The sequence below is a fragment of the Heloderma suspectum genome, chromosome 3, assembly GCF_057233095.1.
Source record: "Heloderma suspectum isolate Gila_16-S chromosome 3, 16-S_ref, whole genome shotgun sequence".
In the NCBI taxonomy this organism is placed as follows: Eukaryota; Metazoa; Chordata; class Lepidosauria; order Squamata; family Helodermatidae; genus Heloderma; species Heloderma suspectum.
Window position 1 is genome coordinate 308797695 of NC_139460.1, and position 17173 is coordinate 308814867.

The following is a 17173-nucleotide window of genomic DNA, read 5'->3' on the forward strand; positions in this document are numbered from 1 at the left end:
GGTCCTTAGAACTGGGACTGTATTATTATGTACATAGTCAGAGCACAAGATGCAGGACTTGGTGTAGGGGGCAGAACTTGGCATCTTGTGCATCTGTATGTGCATATAGAGACCATGCCTCTAGCCCTTAAGGCTGTGAGTGTAGGCTTGATTAATGTGTCTGGAACAATCTTAGAAGCTGGACTTGGAACTGAGGGGAGGGGGAGAAAGAGCGGGATTTCCAGAGGTCTGGGGATGGGAATTTAAGTGGCCACTATACCACTTTGCCCCTCTCCATGGCTGACCAAATTACAGAAATATGTGAATTTTGGATGCAGATTAGATAGTCACAGAACTGAACTTTTTATGATACAGAGTGTAGTTGTTTTTAAGGGACAGCATTTCAATGGCTGCAGTTTATAAGTGGTAATCCCTTTTTTGGCATCTGTATTTTATCCCTATTTTTGTCATTTAGGGACACGTTGTTAAAATATTGTTGGTGTGAATTGCTAGTGCTGTCATTTTTCAGAGCTCAGTTTCCAAGGGAATGGATGCATCTTGTCTCTAGCGCTCCTGTAGGTAAATGCATGCACATGAACACTAAGGGACCAGGCAAAGCGCAGCCATTTTATATGCTCTGCTGAGGTATACTTTTGAACTGTTGATAACATTCATGTTATTACAGTCTTTCTTTAACCTAAAGAATAAACACCCTCTCAGCCTTTAGAGCGGTAGAGAGCAGGCCACTGCAACATAAATGAAGGCAGCAGGCTTCGATAACATGTAATAGTGGAGGGGATGTGCCTTGCAAAGTGACCTTTGGTATGAGAAAAGAAGTGTTAATAAGCATGCTCCTTTGTTTCCATCTGTGAGATGTTGGAGGGTGTGGCATATAACACAGACTGGATTAGAAATCCTGATTTACCAGTCTGGATCTGATGCCATGCACCAGTGTTTTTGAGGGCCCATGGGGAAGACGCCCTCAGTGGGCCCTTCTTCCTCAAGGAGTATACCTGTCATGCCCCCAGCGAAACACTCTGAGGAGGAGGAAGCGCTAGAAGCCCAAACGGAGGACAATCCCAGGTCCTGCCATGGCTTGCACTGCAAGAGGGGCCTGAGCCCCTGGAGAAGTGTGCTGAGGTCCCAGCCCCTCAGGAAGACAGGGAGCCTGACACAGAGGAGGAGGCTGAGCGCCCCGCATGTCCCAGGGAGCAGTGGCGCCAGAGGAGGCAGGCCCAACTCGGAGAACCTCAAGAAAGTGCCAGGCTGCAGCAGAGGTCTACTTGGGAGGAAAGGGGCTCCTCATGAGTAGAGGGCCCTCCTCACAATGAGGACTCTCTGCAATCGAAGTGAACAGCTGCACCTGGGGCTTGGTGGGGCTCTGGCAGCCCCAGGATAAAAAGCCCAGGAGGATCTTTCAGAAGCTGCTGGAAGCAGTGTCTGTGTTTTACTCTGGCCTGCTTATAGACCCTGCTCTGCAAGTGACCTTGGCCTGGGTTTGAGTACTCTCTCTGCCTAACCCCTTTTGTCTTTACTGCCTGGCTTTACTGTTTGCTACTTCAGATCAGACCAGGACTGTTTGTGGGCTCTGGCCTGGCTTGTCCCTGTGTTATACCATCAGCTACTGACTCAGCAGACCCCAGCCCAGCCTGAACACCTGGGGCAGGGGGGAATAGAGCACCGCCTTCTCACCAGCACTGTCACCCGCCACTCCTCTCCTACCTGTTCGTTGTTGCCATTTCCTTACTACTTGCCAGGCAGAGAGCCAATGAGCATGCAGGCAGTAGCATCTACTGCTCCTCTTCCTCACCACCACTGTTGTCTGGGCCAGAGTAAGAGGCAGGTGAACAAGCAGTTTTAAGCAGTAGTGAAGAGGAAGTGCAACTCTGGGGGGGTCTTGTCAGTGGGGCCCCTGGTGGTATGTGAGTCCTTGGCAGGTGCCCAGCCATGCCGGTCTTTGACACTGGCCCTGCCATTCACGAAAGGTTGGGTTGTCTGCCTAGATTTTTCAGGTCTAGAGCTCTGGCTATTGGACCATGATGCTCCAGCTGCCCACTGCCAGTTAGATTTCACATGAATCTTCAGCAGGCTACTTAGAAATAGATTAATCAAGATTTCTAGGAGATTCAGGAGACTTTGAGCCCATCCCCTGTGGATATGTTTTTGCCTTGCATGAAATCCCAAGTAGTCTGTTTTTCATATTTCTTGCAAGACAGATATAAAAGATTCAAGACAAGGAACTGTTCTGAAAAATGAAATACCAAATATCTAACCTGATCTTTTAAAAAAATCATTATTGTATCTAGGGATGTACGAAAGTCACTTACCGTGTCGCGGAATCTTTCGCGAAGGGGGGGGAGGCGCTCAGTCCCTCCCCCCGGAATCCTCGACGGGGGGAAGGTGCTCCGTCCCTCCCCCCAGGAATCTTCGATGGCCGGCTCCACTCCGCGGGGATTCTGTGGAGCCGCCAGCCAGCTCCGCCAGCAGCTGGACATCCGGCCGCTGGCTAGCAGGGACGCAAATGGCGGCTGCCGTAGCCGCCACCGTTTCGTCCCTGTATTCAGCCGTGATAGGCTACGTAAAGACATATGTAGCCTATCACGTCTGGGTTTTAAAAAAAAACAAACGCGTACGCAAATGGCAGTGGCTACTGCCGCCCCCATTTGCGTTCCTTATTTTTGGCCATCTTAGTCTACGTACTTATGTAGACTAAGACGGCGAAAATAAGGGGGAACGCAAATAGTGTAGCAGGCGCTATTTGCGTTCCCCTTTATTTTCACTGTCTTAGTCTACGTAAATATTTACGTAGACTAAGACGGCCAAAAATAAGGAACGCAAATGGCGGCGGCCGTAGCCGCCGCCATTTGCGTACGCGTTTGTTTGTTTTTTTAAAACGCAGATGTGATAGGCTACGTAAGTCTTTACGTAGCCTATCACATCTATGTAAAAAAGAAAAACAAAAAAAACCAGAAGCGACCAGACTGCAAATGGCGGCGGTGGCAGCCGGTTGGAAGACCAGCTGCCGCTGGAGCCGCCGCCATCCGGAACATCCACCCCAGGTAAGTCTCGTCCAGGGGGGGATCCGCGGGGGGGTGGTGGCAGGCCATTCCACCACGGATTTCGGGGGGCCGAATGCACTGGCATTTGGCCTTACCAAGACCCATGGCGGAATTCTCTGACATCCCTAATTGTATCAAGTTGGGTTGGCAAAAACTTATAAAAGCTTTTGTGTTATACAGAACTCTTCTCCGAGTGTGTGCAGCTTTCCACACTCAATTCACTGCTATGATGCTTGAACAAGAGCACAGGAAGTATGTTTTTCTCTCTCAAGAGGACAAATCCTTGATCTTTTCAGGAATCCAACCATGTGGACATCACAGCCTAGGTCAACGCGTGCACGCGCGTGCGCGCACACACACACACAAAATGTTGGATGCAAACCAGAGAAAGTTGTGTTTAAAATACTACGCAGTCACAAAACTCACTGGATGGCCTTGGGGAAATCACTGTCTCTAAGCTCATGTCCCCTTCTGCAAAATGGGAACAATCATGGCAGAATTATAGCTCCTTTGAAGCACTTTGGCTAGCTCCACTTTCTAACTTACATTTCCCGTTACTGTGCTTTGGTTGTCTATTCAGATTATGTCCAAGATATGTTTCCTATGAATAAAATCACAATAACTTAATACATCAAAATGAATTGTTAATTATTTGGTTAACATTCATATCAGTGCAGTTAATTAGCTATGGCTTATTTTATATGTCAACATAATTGCACAGCAGCCACTAAAGGCTCTTGCTATCAGTGTTTGCTTCCTTCTCTTCAACTTTGTTAATGAGACAGAAAAGTTGATGATAGGAAGAATAACAAGGCAATTCCCCTTTGGTAGAGCTCCTCAGTTGACTTGCAAATTTGGCTTGTTAGTTGGAGAGCTATTTTACAGAACAGTTAAGGATTTAGGGGATTGTGTCAAGGTGACAAAATAAAAATCTCAGCATAGTTTCATCAATTGTTCACCTTTGGGTGGAGAAAAATGGGGTTGTTTCTTTAACAATTTAAATAGTTTTATTTCTCAAAATAAAATGAGGTGGAAAACTTGGAAACTAACAATGCAATCCTGTGCATGTTTATTCAGAAGAGAGTTCCACTGGCTTCATTCAAAGGTGATGTTAAACCATGGTTTATCATGATGGGAGCAAATGTAATTGTGTCTTCAGTTCATGCATTTTCCCCACTTCTGGCATGGCTGTGAGGAGATTGGAAGCTTTCATTTCCATTTTAAATTAGCCCCAGTTTGTTGTGTCTTCTGAACCTGGACAAATTGTGGCTGATCTTAACTATGGTTTATTAAAACAAGCCAATTTCAATCCACAGTTTATGAAGCTTTCTTGTTTCAACTAACCATAGGTAAGATTAACCACAGTTTATAGTTCGGATATCACACACCCAAACCAGGCAATTACACCTAAACTAGTGGGGCTTACTTCCTAGTTAGTGTGTTTAGGATTGCAACCTTAGGGCACAATCCTATCCATGTTTAGACAGAAAAAAGCATATAACTCCCAGCATTCCCCAGCCAGCATGGGAAATGCTGGCAGTTGTAGGCCTTTTTTCCGTCTAAACATGGATAGGACTGCACCCTTAGTCGTCGTACTTTCTGAGTCTGATTTTTCTATTTAAATCACAAATCCAACCTAGTTTTTTAGAGGTATCTGTAGTTACGGCAAAAGTTGCAATAGGCTTAAAATTTAATAATGATAGTATTTATTTAGTACTTTCAAGCACTTCCTGTGCATTATCTGGTTGTAATCCTTATAGCAACCCTGTAAGATGAGTAAGTAGTTTTATCCCACATACTGCAAATGGAGGAACTGAGGGCCAAACTACACGTTCTTCAAAAGTAAGTGATTGGCTTAGTTACCCCAGTGTAAGCACACATGGCTACAATTTAGATCAGGACCATGGTGTTCTAGGAGGGAGATATTTAAGTCTCCCCAACCCCCAATTTTCATCCCCAAATTCCACATACACACATCCTGAGGGTGAGGGGTGTTTAAAAAATGTCTCCATTGGAACCAATAGAGACTTTTTTTAACACCCCACCCCCATTGGGTTGGGTGGCATTTTGGGATGAAAATGAATGGGAAAGCTTAAAAAAAAAACCTGTCCAGAGTTCCACAGAGTGCCAGAGTGAATCAGGGCCATGAGTGGTTAGACTGAGGCAAATAAGCCAATCACATATACCTCTGCTATGTGTAATTTGAAGAACCTGTATTTTGGCCCTGAGGTTGAGAGGGAGAGAGTGTAGCTCAGTTTCTTTTTCCTTGTAAACATACCTTGCACTTTCATTGCTTCATAATAGGACAATAAAATTGGGCTAAGATTCCCACTGCTCATAGTTACCTTTTGTTGACTCAGTTGAAACAGTTGTGGTTCATTTGGATTAAAAGCTAAACAGAGAGCCATTGTGGTGCAGTGGACGGAGTGTGGGACTTGGACTGAGGAAATATCAGTCAAATCTGTGCTTAGCCATGAAACTCACTGAGCGACCTTGGGCCAGTCACTTTCTGTCCACCTACCTTACCTCACAGGGTTATTGTGAGGATCAAATGGATAAACCAGAGAGCTTCGGCTATTGGGCGGTATAGAAATGAAATAAATAAATAAACCCAACTTGAGCTATTTCAAGGAAAAGATATATAGCAAAATTAACAACTTTTTTCACACATGATAATGAAGTTAGTTGTACTAGAGCAGCCTTCTCCCCAGTTGGCCATGCTGACAGAGCATGATGGGAGTTGTAGCCCAACACATCTGGGGCCGGGGGTACCAGATTGGCAAAGGCTGTACTTGAGTATCTCGGCATAGAGGAAAACATCAAGTAAAGATAGTGTGTACTGAATCCTCTTTGGGGAGATTAAGAGTTTGTGCTGCTTCAACACAAGGTCTGCAGAGTTCAGTGGGCAAAACAAATGTACTGTCTCGCATGTACTTCACTTGCTGGCTTTGAGGTACAATTATATTGTCAGTGGCTCTTGTGTCAGTTCACCTTTGGTAATGGGATCTGAATCAAGTAAAGACAGTGCAGGTTAAAGGAAAACATATATACAGTCAGGGCCAGAAATATTGGACCAAGGATAACTGTTTTGGCAGTTGGCCTCTGTACACCACCACATTGAAGTTGAAAGGAAACACACCCAGATGGGAGCGAAGTCAGGACTTTCAGCTGTCATTCAAGGGGTTTGACAAAAGTGGGGCACTAACCATTCAGGAAGTACAGCCAGTGGCATACGCACACACCCATCGTTGGTGGCTCATAAGTAATGGAACGAATGGCTGGCAAGCAGCTGCATGGCCAGGTGTGGCCTGTTTCCTGGGTAGCCCATGACCAATCAAGCAGATAAAAGGCCTGGAGGTGGTTCTGAGTGTTACATTTGCATGTGGTAGCTGTTCACTGGAACTCCCAACATGATGCCCAAAGAGGTGTCCATGCAAATGAAGGAGGCCATCATTAGGCTGAGGAAACAAAGGAAACCCATCAGAGAGATAGCAAAAACATTGGGAGTGGCCAACACAACAGTTTGGAACATCCTGAAAAAGAAGGACTTAACTGGCAAGCTCAGCAACAACGAAAGGCCTAGAAGACCACAGAAGACGACTAAAGGGGATGACCGCGGAATTCTGCTCATGGTGAAGAGGAACCCTTTCACAACATCTAGCCAGGTCAAGAACACTCTTGCAGAGGTAGACATGTAATTGTCAACATTGACAGTCAACATTGACGGCTTTATGAATGCAAATACAGAGGCTCCACAACAAGGTGCAAACCACTGGTAACACTCAAGAACAGAAAGGCCAGATTAGCCGTTGCCAGCAAACACCTAAAAAAGGCTGCCCAGTTCTGGAATAAGGTTCTTTGGACTGATGAAACCAAGATTAACTTGTACCAGAATGATGGGAAGAGAAAAGCATGGAGAAGGAAAGGAACAGCTCATGATCCAAAGCATACCACATCATCTGTCAAACATGGTGGAGGCAGTGTTATGGCATGGGCATGTATGGCTGCCAACGGAACCGGGTCACTGGTGTTTATTGATGACCTGACTGCTGATAAAAGCAGCAGGATGAATTCTGAAGTGCACAGGGCTATACTTTCTGCTCAGATTCAGCCGAATGCTGCCAAACTGATAGGACTCCGCTTCATATTGCGGATGTATCATGACCCAAAACATACAGCAAAAGCTACCCAAGAGTTTCTCCGGGCAAAGAAGTGGGATGTTCCAAATGCACAGTTACAAGATGTGGGATACGTGGCTCAACCACACTACAAGCGAGAAGGATCTTGGAATTGTTGTCGATCACAAGCTGAATATGAGCCAACAATGTGATGTGGCTGCAAAAAAGGCAAATGCTCTTTTGGGCTGCATTCATAGAAGCATCGCTTCCAAATCCCGGGAAGTACTAGTTCCCCTCTACTCGGCACTGGTTAGGCCTCATCTGGAGTACTGTGTCCAGTTCTGGGCACCACACTTTAAGAAGGATGCAGACAAACTGGAGAGGGTTCAGAGGAGGGCAACAAAGATGATCAGGGGACTGGAAACAAAGCCCTATGAAGAGAGACTGAAAGAACTGGGCATGTTTAGCCTTGAGAAGAGAAGACTGAGGGGAGATATGATAGCGTTCTTCAAGTACTTGAAAGGTTGTCACAGAGAAGAAGGCCAGGATCTCTTCTTGATCATCCCAGAGTGCAGGACACGGAATAATGGGCTCAAGTGACAGGAAGCCAGATTCCGGCTGAACATCAGGAAAAACTTCCTGACTGTAAGAGCAATACGACAATGGAACCAATTACCTGGGGAGGTGGTGGGCTCTCCCACACTGGAGGCCTTCAAGACGAGGCTGGACAGCCATTTGTCAGGGATGCTCTGACTTGGATTCCTGCATTGAGCAGGGGGTTGGACTCGATGGCCTTGTGGGCCCCTTCTGGCCCTACTATTCTATGATTCTATGATTCTATGTTCTTCAATGGCCAAGTCAGTCACCTGATCTCCACCCAATAGAGCATGCTTTTCACTTACTGAAGACAAGACTGATGGCAGAAAGACCCACAAACAAGCAGCAGCTGAAGGCAGCTGCAGTAAAGGCTTGGCAAAGCATCTCGAGGGAGGAAACTCATCATTGGGTCATGTCCATGGGTTCCAGACTTCAGGCAGTCATTGACTGCAAAGGATTTTCCTTCAGGTATTAAAGGCAATCCTTCAGTTTGAAATGATGTTGGTTTGTTCCATTACGTATGAGCCACCAACGGTGGGATGTGTGTGTGTGTATGCCACTGGCTGTCCTTCCTGAATGGTTAGTGCCCCACTTTTGCCAAACCCCTTGAATTACAGCTGAAAGTCCTGACTTCACTTCCATCTGGGTGTGTTTCCTTTCAACTTCAATGTGGTGGTGTACAGACGCCAACTGCCAAAACAGTTATCCTTGTTCCAGTATTTCTGGTACTGACTGTAGGTGCCTCACACAGAGCGCTGCTGGCAAATTGCAAACAAGATGCAACTGTTCTAGTAAGAGTTAGATGTGACCTGCGTTCCCAGTAAGGTCTACTTCAGCCTTCCCCAACCTAGTGCCCTCCAGATGTGTTGGACTGCAACGCCCATAATTCCTGGCCAGCATGGCCATTGGCAGGCCAACACATCTGGAGGGGACCAGGTTGGGGAAGACTGGTCCACTCAGTGTTGAGTAGTCTAGGAAAGCCAACTGTCAACCCAGCTCTATCTTTCCTTTTTTTCATCTGACCCTAGTCTTGCCGTTTTAGTGCTCTGGTGTCTGGCCCTTCTTGGGACCAGGCTGGATGCAGGTGAGCCATCTGGATTCAAGGCAGAGTAATGAACATCCTGCAGAATCAGTGACTGATGGGGTAAATTAATGGAGGCACCTGCAATTGATGCTGTTCATCCTTCCCTGAAAAGCCAAGTCATTTGACTCCCCAAACTGTATGCAAGAACCCTCAGGAGGTTATACACTTTAGAAGAATTTCAGTGTACTGAGTATGCTTGGCAACCACTGTCAGTGAAGAATAAGCAGAATCTCTCCTCCAAAATCTCCAGGAAAAAAGCCCATTACCATAACCTCCTCCTCCACTTCACATCTGTAGGATTAATTCAAAAACATGTAACCCTCAGGATTAAGCAAACTCTGAAACTGAGTCCCCTTGGCCATTGAATGCAATTGAAGAAAGCTCAATAAAGTTTGTTCAACTCAGTGAGTTTTGTGGAAGAAAACTTTTCTAATGCGTACAAGGTTATGAAGATGTGGGAACTGAAACTCGTCAGGAATGGCTTCTTCGTTGTACCCCTGGTCATTCAGACTTTGTACCACCCTTGGGTATTTGTGGGGTGCCTGGATTCCCCAGGAATCCATTTGATTTATTTAAATTCAAACTTGTTTACTTCAAGCTGCCCGGGAGTTATAGCATTAGGAAAGAGAGAGAGAGATTAAAAAAATGTCCCTGTCTGCTTTTTCCAAGCCATTGCAAGTGATTTCCAAAACCATTTACAGCAGTTGTCCTGAGCTGACACAAAGCAATACAAGGGGGCGGGGGAGAGGAAGTATTTTGCACTTACTTGAAGAACAAAAACAGGAAAACTGGCTCAAAGCAAATAGTTTAATTCTGAAGAGGGCAGGTTTGTGTAGAAGTGAATGGACTTTTGGAGCTTCCATATGTACAGCTGCGCTGCAGGGTTTGTTTTGTTAAAGTCATAACTGTCTTATGGTCATGCTTTTAGCTGACAGAGAGGGCATGTGTTAGAGCGATAGGCAGGTGCGCTTACAAATATAATCAAGGAAACTAAATTAAAAAGGCAGAATTCGTGACTTACATTCGGAGGTGACCTTTCCTGAACCTAGCAACCACTCTCTTATGCCTTTTTCCTGTGAGCTGACATGGAAGTGGAGAACCTGGTAGAGAGATATTCATGACAGCGAGTTACAGAGGTTTTGCTTTCACCCTCCACTGCCGCAGTTCCAACCTAGCAGGAGTTGGGTCTTGAGGAATACTATGGTGTGGGATGCTCCAGGTCCAACAGCATGTAAGCAATACAGCGGTTGTGCTGATCAACAGTGCGGAGAGCCCGCTGCTTGGTTGTACATTGGCCCACTGATGATGAACCACTGATCCATGGTGCAGTGTAGATCATTACAGCTGACTGTCAGCACATGGCCAGCGGGAAATGAATTGGAGCTTGCATAGAGAGACACTTTGGTAGTACCTGCTACTGAGCAACAATGACCAAAAAACATATGTGAAGGGAATAGCCCAGATCTGTAACCAAGGCTGTTAGTTACCTACAGTTTCTCCGGGAAATACTGAATTTCACATCATTTTGCTTGGGTCACTGAGATGAGAATGCAGTACATATAGGTTTTCACCTATAAAGCCTTACACAGCTTGGGACCACAATACTTGACAGAGCGCCTCTTCCGGCATGAACGTACCCATACATTACTCAGATCAACATTTGAGCCTTCCTCCAAGTGCCTCTTCTGAGGGAGGTTCAGAGGATGGCAGCAAGGAAGAAGGCCTTCTTGGTGGTGGCCCCCTGATAGTGGAACACTCTCCCCACTGAGGTCCACCTGGTGCCAACATTGTCATCTTGTCAGTGCCAGGTTAAGACTTTGCTCTACTCTCGGGCATTTGATGGCATATGATGGGGCTTCTTAATTTAGCTATTTTACTGGGTCTTGGCATTTAAAATTGTATTTAGCTGTTTTACATCGTTTCAACTTCTTGTATGTTTTAACCCTTGCTGGAAGATACCTTGAATCTTTTTTAGAGAAAGGGTATTATTGTTGTTGTTGTTATTATTAATTAACAATAATAATGTTTGATGAACTTGTGCTCATTTGTGAAAGTACATACAGAATCTGGCTGACTGAGGTGGAATTTGGCTTAAAACCTCAACAGTACAGAAAAGAATCAAGCCTTTATGGTTTTGAAAATTTTGCCCAAAATCAGTTGTATGAGATTCAGAATAAAGTATATATATTGGGCCAGTTCACCCTGAACATGCAAATCTGCACATGTTGAGTTATATTTGCATAATTCAAAATAGGTCCCCTGCTAGATCTGTAGATAGAAAACTGCATGCCCGCTACTATCTTTACCATTCACTTGTTGAGATGTCATCTGAGTTCAGGCTTCCCACCTCTCCAAACAAGGCAAAGTAGTTTCAAAGCTGGCATTGCTGTTGGGCAGCTAAGCATATATGTGTTCATAAGCAGCCCACTTTACATGAATGAACCTCTGAACAGAAGCCAAGATCATTTAAAGCGGCTTCTTTGTTTTCCACTGGGAATTGTCATGACAGGCTATAATGTCTCATGCCTCCTGCGAATCTGTCTATCCACTTTTTCTTCCTGAACTGTTTTGCTAGTGTTGGTGGGAGAGATTCCGTCTGAATGCAGAGTCAGAGGACAAAGTAAAAGTCTGTTATGGGTTCACCTGGGAGAGAGAGGCACCAATGTCCCTTCCCCATGGGACTACATAGGAGAATAGAACCTCTTTCCCATTTTAGGGTGCCATCAGTGCCTTTGTGGCATCAGCAGTTGTACCAATTCCCATCTTCATCTCAGACCTGTTTGCATACCTAGCAACCAAGATACCTCACATTAGGGAAAGTGGTTAACTCTGGAAGGCCTGGAAGCAAAGTATTCAGAATTGAGAAATAACCAGCAGAGCTACTTTCTATACACCTGCTTACCATTTGGTGGACATTTAGCTTGGATTCCAGTAATGTTCATCTTCATTCATAGAGTTCATTCTTAATTCCATTTGTTCTCTATTTTTAAACAGTGGACTGAATGTGGAGTTCCACGCATGAAAGCGGGCGCTCACATCTTCCCTTCACGTCCCCCCTTCATGTCCCCTTCTGAAAATCTGCTCCAGACAGTTGGGGGACCCTCTGGAACAGTGTGTGAGGTGGCTCAGGGGGCTGCAGGGAAAGTACAAATATATATATATATATATATATATATATATATATATATATTTAAAAATCACCTCCCTCCCCCACTTGCGTTCATCAAAGTTCTGCTAGATCCAACCCATGATCCTCTATACCAGCCTTTCCCAACCTGAGTCCCTAGATGTTGTTGACCTATAATTCCCATCATCCCTGACCATTGGACATCCCGGCTGGAGCTAATGGTAGTTGTGAGCAACATGCAGAGACTCACAGTTGGGAAAGGCTGCTATATAATAATAGCAAACATGCTCTGCGGGTGGATCTTTATGTAGCCAAAACAGCACCGTCCACACACAAGAGGGAGGGATTAGCTGGTTTTGGAGACCCCCAAAGTTTGCAGAAGTATAAAACAGCCCAATGGGGACAGAAAATGGTCAGTTGGCGTGGAACACTGAATGCCTGTGGAGTGGGGGATGGAAAATCAGAGAGAAGGGGGGATGGAATGAAGTATCCTGGAAAAGGATATCCTGGCTGGCTGGCTGGCTGGAACCCTGAACAAGAGCACGCCACACTGCAACATTTTGTTGCAGATCCCACTCACATCCCCTGTTCCACAGAGAGAATTCTTTCCATCTCAGCAAATTTTCCTTCCTGCAGTACTGAAATAGGAGGCTGTCAAAAAAGAAGTTAAGAGAGTATTATGAGCCATAGGCTCTAGCTCTGAAAACAAGGGCGTAAGCAACATGTGATACACTGTAGCCCTTTACTGTTAACATTAAAATATTCACTACTTGCTACATAAATTGTTGAAAGTGGTTTGTTATTTACAAAGGTTGTTGCTAACTCCCTTTTGGCTTTTCCTTATGCAGATTCATTTCTACCTGTTAGTGACGCATATTCACTGAGTCATAATTTCCCTGTGTTCTATTAGCCTGAATTGGTGAAATCTTAGCTACAGTCAGTGGTGGTGGTGGTGGTGGTGATGATGGTGATAATGATAATATGGGTAAATGCACCCAAGAGAAATGTTCTGATTTTTTCCCCTAGCTATTTTGTGTACATAAGAAGCCACCACTTCCCACTCACTACCCTTTGGATAGAAGGAATCATTTATCCATTACAACCTTAGTTTAAACATGAATAATGCCTGATTTTCATCTTGGCTGGATGCATATAATGTGTGTGTTTAGTACACATTTCTTCCCTGTTTATAATTATGGCAATTAGGTATGGTTTGCACATACAAATGATTAGTTCATTGCAGAGAGGTTGTTTTATTTCTGACGATACACTCCACTCTGATGGGACCTTAGAAAACTGAGTCCCCTTTTATCACGCTCTGCTGTGTAACGTTACGACTGGCTCTCATTGCAGAATAGCACATGCATAAGCAAAGATATTTTGTTCCCAGCTCTGCCAATGTTTGATCACGATCACTGAAGGACAATCATCCTTCCATCTGGCAGAAAAAAACTGAGTCAGCTTCTGAAATGTTCACTGACTACACTGATAAACTATTGAGTAATTGAAATAAATGTCCTGTCTTCTTTGATATAAGGGGTTATGCATTACCACTATTCCTTCAGAAGTCTAAATAAATGGGCCAAGTCTGATGGTTGGATGTTTTAGGTGAGAAAAATGACTGACAAGTAAATTGGAGTGATTGCTACATTGGTCTCATTGTTTGAAGCCTTTGGGGATTTTTTTCAGGATTCCTAGTTTTATTGCTCAAGTATGTTGCCCCCAGATGTAACACATGCCTGACAACAGACATGTACAACTACTGGTATTTAATTATGTGGACTTTGCCAGTTGCTCTAGATCGGGGGTGTACAACCTGTGGCCTGTCCCCCCCCCAAGGCTTTACTTGTGGCCCTTCAGTGGAGCCCCAACCACCCCACCTCCAAATACCTTCTCTCAGTGATCCTAATAGAGATTGCTTGTGCTTTTAAGAACAATTTTTACATGTGCATGTATTTTATAGAATACGTATGGATAGCTGCTTTGAAGCCTTATCAGGGAGAGAAAGCAGATATTTTGTAAATGAATAAGAGGTGCAGCTCATCAGAAAATATTCTTTCAGACATTTAATAGAAACATGATGTCCTTCATTGTGTGCCTGATTTGTTCTCCTCTTAAATGCCTCCCTACCCAGTTTTGGACTCAAAAGACACAGATATTTTGGACTTAAGTTTGACCAACTTTTTTATTGTTCTTGTTGAAAGGTGTACAAGGGAGATGAGACGGCATTCCAAATCTCAGGCCTTCAAACTAACACAGACTACAGATTCCGCGTGTGTGTTTGCCGCCGGTGCTTGGATACCTCACAAGAACTTAACGGACCTTTCAGCCCATCTGTTGCCTTTATGCTCCAGCGGAGTGAGCTCATGCTTGCAGGGGACATGGGAAGGATAGATGACCCTAAGACAAAAAGCATGATGCCTTCTGACGAACAGTTCGCAGCCCTCCTTGTCCTTGGCTTTGCAACTGTATCCATCTTATTTGCCTTTATACTACAGTATTTGTTTATGAAGTAACAAGTCCAACACAAGGGTATGAGGTATCATTCTAACTAATGCTGCACATTATAATCCACCTGTTTTATTCAGATATTCCTCTTTATTTTCTTTTTCTGTGGTGTTTTCCAATACTTTTTATACAGTTTTCCTGGATCATGGGGGGAGGGGAGGGAGGGACAGTCCTAATTAGGAAATAAATATTGGTGTTTGGGTGCACCTTTTTGAAATTCAAGGCTAGGTAGTGATCAGAAATATCCAAGCCACATACCAAAACCTAATAACCTGGTTTGTGGTTTTTTTTCTTAAAAAAAATTATTCAATACTTCTTAGGTTTTTTCCCAGGATTCAGAAATGTAACCAGTTTGCCTTCACATTTTTATTTTTTGCTAAAATCATTCAGTCTTTAAGTTGCAAGTTTATTACATTAGAATAATTGCTTTTGGCTCCTCTGCATCTGCAAAACTTATCCACCAGTATATAATAGAGTTGCAGCTAGAATGTGGTGTTCACCAATACACAGTGTTGGATGAACAATAATTATCACCTTTGCGTATGATCATATTCACTACATTTCTCTTTCCCGCACCACTTCCCTGTTGTTTTTTCTCCATGGTAAGAACTTTAAACTAATCTACGTAATCAACTATATATTTAGCACATTTCAATCCAAATAATTTATCCTGCAACCTGAAGTCCTTTTTTAATAATAATAATATCCTTATTCCAGCTGTTTTCTCACTATGAACTGCCTGTATAACAAATCCGATAACCAGATAGCTTTATAAATGACAAAGCATTACAGTTTCTACCATTTTCTTTATTTTATAGCAGTAAGAGGGCATTGTGCAATAGTTACTCCCATGTCCAGCTCTTTGTTTGTTTTTAAAAAGCTGCTTTTAACTTGTTTGCCTTTGTATATAAACTTACTCTTAATCCAGTCACTAGATTTGTTATATTCATCTTGATTTGTATGTTTAGAACTGGTGAAAGCTTGCTGCCTTTGCTATTTATATTAAGTATTATCTTTTGACATAAGTATTCTTTCAATCAGCCACTTCAGGGGAAGTAAGAAGCCCATCTATATTTCCTCCTTAGAAACACCAGCATGAGTTCATGAGAGGCATCATGCATGCTAAATGTTGCAGAGTACATGTGGATGCTGCTGAAAATAGCATAATATCCTGCATCTCCTTCTCTCCCTCTCCCCCTGCCCTGTAACATCTACCATTCCAAAACACGTGATATGACATCAATGCATTCCAAGGCTTTCTCTAGTCCACCTCAGTTTCAGTGGCTGCTGCTTGGAGGACTGGAAGGATAATGCAGTGCATTGACATCATATTATGTATGTTGTAATAGTAGACATTACTAACGAAAACAGGAGGAGGAGGAGATCTGGGGCTGCTGGATTCAATGGCAGCCAGGTGTGCTCCGTAGCATCCAGCTCCAGCCTTAAACTAGCGTTCTCATCACAGCCTATGTGATCCATTGCAGAAGCCAGTGTCATTTTCCCTTTGGAACACTGTGTCTGTCTTTACTTTAGTGGCCCAAATGTGCATATTAATCCAGTCCATCAAAATCCTTGATAATTCTTTTGTTTTTTTAAAACAACTTTGAGTCATTGGATTATTTATATGATGTTCAAGTGCCTCAGGGATATCGACGAGCAGGAGGTGCAAGTAAATTCCAAAATAGTGCAACAGACACAGGGTGCAATCTGCTAGGAATATCTCCTGTGTGCGCTGTATTGCAATGAACTGGAGACGCATCCCTGCAAAATGCCAGTTCATTTCCATAGAGCCTCTACAGGAGAAAATGCTGTTGTGCAATTCCTGGTCAGACAGTGCATCTGCTGGAGAAGTTCCAGTGAACTGTGCCCCACACTTTGTATATCCCTGTTTTTTTGTTTTAAGTTTTGTATAATTTCTTGCTGTTTTTGGTTTTGCTTGCGTCATAGCTCTTTCGTCCTCTGTGTTTGCTATGATACAGTGTCCTGTACGCTAGCATATATTCCCATAACCAAAGTAATGGGGAAACCAACATTATTTTTCTTTTAGGTTTATTTATACTATATACTGCATACAGTACTTTAAATGCCAATTACAGTGCAATCTTTATTATTTATTGTAAAAAAAATAAAAAATACAAAATAAAAAGTGTACTTATGTACTAAATCTCCCCCCTTCCCTTGTAGCATGTTATATTTCTGTTTTTGTTTTGTTCTATACAAATGTAATTTAGGTAAAACATTTTTACCCTCAGCAGCATTCCTAGTATAATCTTCTTACAGTTTCCTGTATGTTTAAAATGGGACTGTGTTAGTATATTAATTGCCAGAAAAAAGAAAAAAAAGAAGGAACCTTCTCAACAGTGGGTATAATAAGCCAAGTATTGTGCAGTGCGATGGCCATTCAGTCTATGGGGTTTGTCTAGTGACAGAGCTTGTCAACTTGCGCTGTTGACCGAAAAGTTTACATGTAGCCAAAAAATCATGACCATCTCTTGGAAGAATATTCTGAGACTGATGACTTATTCTGTTTGCCTTTCTAGATGTAGCACATCTAGCATACAGAAAGGTTCTGTATTTTGTTATTGACTATTGTTAGTTTATAAATTTGCCTAGCAAACTAATGGTATTGAGATAACTTACTTCTCTCCCCCTACCCCCACTTTGGCCAAAGTCATGGCTTGTCAAATATTTCTAATAGTGT

At 43.5% G+C, this 17173-nt stretch overlaps 1 protein-coding gene across 2 annotated transcripts in view; it reads left to right on the forward strand.

Annotated features, from left to right (window-relative positions):
* Window positions 1–16799, forward strand: part of FNDC3B (fibronectin type III domain containing 3B) — a 385564-nt gene extending 368765 nt beyond the window's left edge. For both annotated transcript variants that reach the window (XM_084847494.1, XM_084847495.1), the window contains exon 26: window positions 14169–16799. In XM_084847494.1, coding sequence (XP_084703620.1) covers window positions 14169–14480 — 312 coding nt within the window. In that variant the 3' untranslated portion in view covers window positions 14481–16799. The remainder of the gene's footprint in view (window positions 1–14168) is intronic.
* Window positions 16800–17173: the final 374 nt, after the last annotated feature.